At 38.8% G+C, this 6074-nt stretch overlaps 1 protein-coding gene across 2 annotated transcripts in view; it reads right to left on the bottom strand.

Moving 5' to 3' along the window:
- Positions 1 to 2188: 2188 nt before the first annotated feature.
- Positions 2189 to 6074, bottom strand: part of LOC111865423 (SUMO-conjugating enzyme UBC9-A) — a 14379-nt gene continuing 10493 nt past the window's right edge. Inside the window, exon 4 of one of the 2 annotated variants that reach the window (XM_023853449.2) lies at positions 2189 to 2362. In XM_023853449.2, coding sequence (XP_023709217.1) covers positions 2214 to 2362 — 149 coding nt within the window. In that variant the 3' untranslated portion in view covers positions 2189 to 2213. The remainder of the gene's footprint in view (positions 2363 to 6074) is intronic. The other variant, XM_023853448.2, reaches the window with a different exon arrangement.

Genomic DNA, 6074 nt, shown 5'->3' with positions numbered 1-6074 from the left:
AGAAAATGTTAATACAATTTTAAATACATTGGGAGGCTAATATATGAAAAGTGAATATCATATAGCGTGCAGTGAAAAATCCCAGTCAGAATACCCAGCAAATACGCCTAAAAGAAACAGCATCATACGTTAAGTCTACTCTTCAAGAAGCGCCGTCGTGAATGCCTGGGACAAACACCAAAACCAACCGGGATAATAACAAAATTTATATAGTGAGCATTATTCATAGCTTAAGTGCATAAGGTTAAAACATCTTATGTGACAGTATTTCCTGATAGTAGCGGTGCGCCTCTGAGGATGATTCTTTTGAATCGGAACATGTAAGGTGAAAAAGACTGAAGTGTTGTAAACTTGTATGTCACACTGGACTGAAAATTATCCACTCTGTAATTGTGATGGACCAAAATGAGACAAATCAAATTAAAGGAATATTTATTGAATGCAGTAAAATATTTCAGCAACTGCATTTAATGGTTATCTGGAGGGGAAGATTTCCAAGCACCTGGCAATATGATATGAATGACATGAACAAAGGGTTAAACAAAAAGAAACATATTATAAAAAATAAAAAAAAAAAAAAAAAAAAAAAAAANAAATTTCAAACCCCATGAAAAAAAAAAAAAAAAAAAAAAAAAAAAGGATAAAAAAAAAAAAAAAAAAAAAAAAAAAAAAAAAAAAAGCACAATGGCTAAAGCAATTTTGGAGTAGTGGTTTTATCATGTAGCACAAGTCATTAAATATAGTACACATAGAAACTAGCACATGACATGTTTTGTCAAACCTTAACACTCTCAACATGGGGGACACTGAACGGCTTCAGTCACACATTTATCACACCCAATTCAATTAAGTTTTCTCAGTCTTACTGCCTTAGACAAGTGGTTCTGTCATTTTCTTTTTGAAATATCTAAAGAAATGAGCCTCTNCTTTCCTTTGCTGGTTAAAGTAATACACTGATATGTTGGGATTTTGGACTTTATCCATCGTCCTGGTTTTTAAGATAACAAATAAAAACACGACGTTTCGGAAACTGGATCTGTTTCCGTCCTCAGGTGAAGGAAAACACCTATTCAGTTGGGTCCCTTAGAAAGAGCTAGCCTCAATCACTTGTCCAGTTCTAAGGGACCCAACTGAATAGGTGTTTTCCTTCACCTGAGGACGGAAACAGATCCAGTTTCCGAAACGTCGTGTTTTTATTTGTTATCTTAAAAACCAGGACGATGGATAAAGTCCAAAATCCCAACATATCAGTGTATTACTTTAACCAGCAAAGGAAAGCACAAAAGATCTTGGATGACCCAAAATGCTGTAAGACAGTAGTCTCTATCACAGATACAGCAAGTATGTTCAAAGGATAAATATAACATATGAGGTCCAACTCAAAATATTTCCACACTGGATTTTTTTATGTAGCAATGCTGAAGTGTGGAATGCATGGAAAGACAGTTCTATAATTCACTGCTGTAATTGTGTTTCTAGCTTTTGATACTTGGTAGAATTTATAACGTTTTATTCTTTCATTTATCATAAAAATCAACTCCAAGTTTTAAAAGAGAAAGAACCAGTCTCAATTTGTGTCAAACTTGGAAAAAACTATACAGAATGTATAACATGATGAAAATATACTGTGATGAGGAAATGTCTAAAACACGAACCTTTCATGGATACAAAAGATGTCAAAGGCACTGGTACAATAAAATGTAAGACTTCAAGCTTTCATTAATGAATGAAGTCCTCTCAGGCAGTCAGCTGTTTCAAGATAGAATGCATTTGTTTTGGAAACCATTAGTGCCTCTATCATCACATCTCTGAAAATGGAGATAGTAACAGCATCCAAAACACTGGAAATCCATTGTCTTAATACAAATGACTGTCCAAGAAGACTGCCTTTAGCTGACCACTTAAACAAGAAAGTCTGTGCAAAAATAGTTCCAAACATTGACCAATGATCAAAAACTGACACAGGAGGAAACATACTCCCATCTTATTCATCAAGTTCAAAATGAAAATGCCATCAAATGTAACTCACTGTTGATGCAACTTTGCCGATGCTTCAAAATGTCCCATCACGGAAATGTTACAACTGTCAACGAAAATCACTGGAATCTTCAATGCCCAAAAAAGTGCACATTATACAACTCTGAAATGGACTTAATGTTATTCCTTTCATATATATTCCTACTCAAGGACTACCTACAACCAACCCTTGCTACTCACCAGTAAATGGTGTAAGCCTCTGCCTGGGCAGGATCTTTAATATTAGGCTCATTCAGAAGATCTTGAATTCCAAGAAGGATCTGCTTAATAGTAATTGCTGGGCGCCAATCTTTCTCCTCATCCAACAATGACAGGCACACAGTACCTGTAATCATCACAGATGTTAGAAAGATTTTTTTTTTCACTGGTTCTACAGTCCCCTTGGGCCCTGGCCTCTGATTTCTCAGTTTCCTGACCACTTTCACAGACAGTAGGACTCTTTGGATGAGTGATCAGCTAATCACAAGGCTTCTACCTAAACACAGGACAACACAAACACGGAATAAACAAATACACATACCAAACATCCATGCCTTGTGTGGGATTCGAACCCACAATCCCGGCTTCCAAGCGAGCAAAGACAGTACATGCCTTAGATCGCTCGGCTACCGTGACCGGCTGTTAGAAGGAGTATCATCCAAAACTAACCCTTTAAAAAATTAAGTTCCTACCTCACAGGAAACATGCTGTGTCATCTCCATTATAAAGACCAATTAAGTATTTATTGTTAGTCATGTAAATAATCACTGTTTATTCTAAAGATCATATGAAACACATAAATACACTATGTGTGCAAAATGCAGAGGTTTCTTTAAGTTAAAGCAGATGGTCTATATAGTAATCATTGGGTTTGAAAGGGTTAAATCAATAAAAACTCAGGGTATCGGTTTATCACAGTATATTCATATTGTCATGTGTATGAGTGACTCTCAATGGGGTTTTGGATTGGATTTCCCGACCACTTCAACAAATGATCTTTGACTATGTAATTACAGTGCCATCACTAATTTCCATACTTTACAATTCACTGCAACGCAAAGTCTTCTCTGAATGGTGGCCCCCTTCCAACTGAACTCACTGAATACCATTAGTAACTAAGAGCTTGTCAATTATGTGAAATATTAAAAATGAGCCGGGATAGCATAGTTGGTATAGCGACTGGCTATATGATGGATGATGGAGGGGTTGGAGTCCGAGTTCTAGTGGGCTCAAGAACTTTCTCCACGTCATCCAGACTGACCCTGGGGCCCACCCACCTATCCAATGGGCACCATGGGGGGGGGGGCTTCCCCAGGGGGCAAAGCAGCCAGGGTGTGAAGCTGACCACTCACCTCCAACTAGTGCTGGGGTCAAGAAAATATGGATCAGGTGTATGCCTTCATGGCATAGTACAGGGACAACTTTACCTTTTCACCTTTTTTTCATCCATTCAGAAGAATGTCAGTTAATTGTGTTTCTGGCCATATCACTTTATAGATGAAACATATACCGAAGAAGTGGAACCATGTTCTGGAGCTTGGAATAGTCTGGTCAGCATACTAACTGGTCAAACCCGAATCATTATTTCATGAAGGACTTATAACAGCACATTCACAATTTTTTTAATACATAAATACTTTCCATGGAGGTAAAGTGGCAGGGGCATGAAGCTGATCACTCACCTCCATCTAGTGCTCAGGTTAAGAATGGTGGAGGTACATCTCCACTTCCCAATACATTTCATTAACTAAGCCCAGGGATAACATTATCTTTTTACCTTTTTTTTTAATGCTGTGGGGTGGGACTAAGTCCCTTGTACTGCGGCCACTTCTAGCCTATTGTACCAGCCCCAGATGATAGGTGAGGGTGATTGTGGAGCAATTGGTGGAATGAAGACTGGCAGGGGAAACAGAAGTACTCGGAGAAAAGCTGCCCCACCGCCACTTTGTCCACAAATCCCACCTGACCAGACCCGGGTTCGCGGTGGAAAGCCAGCGACTAACCGCTTAAGCTATGGTACGACCATCTTTTTACCTTACTCAGTATCACTATGAGGGAGTATGTAAATAGGTCACAAATGGATATAAAATGTAAAACATGTGACATTTGAATCCAGGAAAAACATTTAGTTCTTGACGTATTCTCCACAAACATTGATACACTTGTGCCATGCTTTACCAGTGCACTGAAATCTGCAGCACAGAAATCTTTTGACTCTTGTCTCAGCCACTTCTGCACCTCTGTTTCAACCTCTTTGTCAGCAGCAAAACATCTGCCACCAAGGTGGTTTTTAGTGGACCAAATAGATGGAAGTCACTAGGGGCCAAGCCTAGGCTGTAAGGTAGTTCTTGAATTCTCTCCTGGTTTGATTGGACTATATGGGGTCTGGCATTGTCATGATGCAGTAGTACTCATCTTGCCATTTGGCTGGACGTTTTCTGTATATTGCATCCCAAAGCTTCAACAGAACTTCAAGGTACAATGCAGAATTCACATTTTCAGCACACTTCTAATAATGGGCTAAGAGTACTCCCTGTGAATGATGGTGTAACCTCAATCTTCAAGCTTTTTGGTTGAAGGTGAACTGGGATGTTTCCACTGCACTGAAGCATGCTTTGATTAGGGCTGGTAGTGATGCACCCATGATTCGTCCCTGGTAACAATCTTGTTAAGCGTATCTTCTCCTTCATCTACATACTGTTAAAAGATGCTACAAGACCAGATCCATTTGGTTCATTTTTTCTCAGTCCTTCAGTTCTCTGGGCACCCGCTGTGTGCACACTTTCCGAAACTTCGAACGATCATGCATTATGCTGTATGCTAAACCGTGGGAACACCCTTGTGCAGTTGCTACATTGTCTATCGTTATCCTCCTCTCAGCAAGAATCAACTCTTTCACCCACTGTTCAGTTGCTTCTGTCACAATCTCAACATGGCCACCTGGTCCTCTGAACATCCTTGAGAGAATTTCTTGATCCAGTTGTGAACCACTTTACACAACAAACACCTCCGACTGTAAACAGGAAACACTTCTTCATGAATATCCTTTGCATTGAGTCATATGCCCACAAAAAAACGCACAACAGAACACTGCTCTTTGGTAGTACACTCCTCAAGCATAGTCACCATTTTGACTACCAAAACCAGCTTCTGAAGATGCACGTGCACATCTGTAACCTAGACTGTCATGAAGGTGGACTGTACTGCCACCTAGCGATACACATAGGAAACGTATAATGTCCATTATGGCTGTTTACTTCTGCTTGAGACCTATTTACTGACTCTCCCTCATATTTCATGGACAGTGTAAACGGATTCCAGTATCCAGATGGACAATGAAATTCTTAATCTTTTCAAAACTGACTGTCCTCAGTCATATGGTCAATCTTTTTCATAAACAGCACAAGTAACATGCACCAGGTTTCATAAATAGACTTGGAAGGATTCTGACGATGGTGTATGCTGTACAGAACTATTAAGGTTATTTTGGACTCTATCCATCGTCTGGTATATATATATATATAAGACAATTTGAGACAGATTCAGTCTCTGAAACGTTGTGGTTTTTTGTCTTATATATACCAGACGATGGAGAGAGTCCAAAATAAACTTGATAGTTCTGTACAAGGTTTCATATTCCATGCAAATAGCCTTGTGCTGAGATTTCTTTACAGTTTTATGTCAATCACATCAGCGTAACAGGACAATATGGATCAACAAAAGCACAGAAATTGTTTACTTTGTATGTGGTTTGTGAGCTGCAGGTTGTCAACCCTAACCTAATATCACCAACAACTTCTATCCATACTGTACATACGCATAATCAAAGGAGCTAGGCATACAACCATGAGCCACTGACCAGGTAAAACACATAAATTGTACTTCACTGTGATTTAATTTGTGTACACACACAATGAAATTTCTTTAACTGGCAGCTCTTCTCAAATTATACAAATGAAAACTCTCCAGAATGTTTAATAATGAATATCTAATGTCTATTACTGACTAATCCTAGGTCCCAAACTCCCAAACTTTGGTTAAAAATTTAAGGAACGTAG

This window comes from Cryptotermes secundus, unplaced genomic scaffold (genome assembly GCF_002891405.2).
Source record: "Cryptotermes secundus unplaced genomic scaffold, Csec_1.0 scaffold343, whole genome shotgun sequence".
NCBI classification, from domain to species: Eukaryota; Metazoa; Arthropoda; class Insecta; order Blattodea; family Kalotermitidae; genus Cryptotermes; species Cryptotermes secundus.
This window is presented reverse-complemented; position numbering and strand designations above follow the sequence as displayed.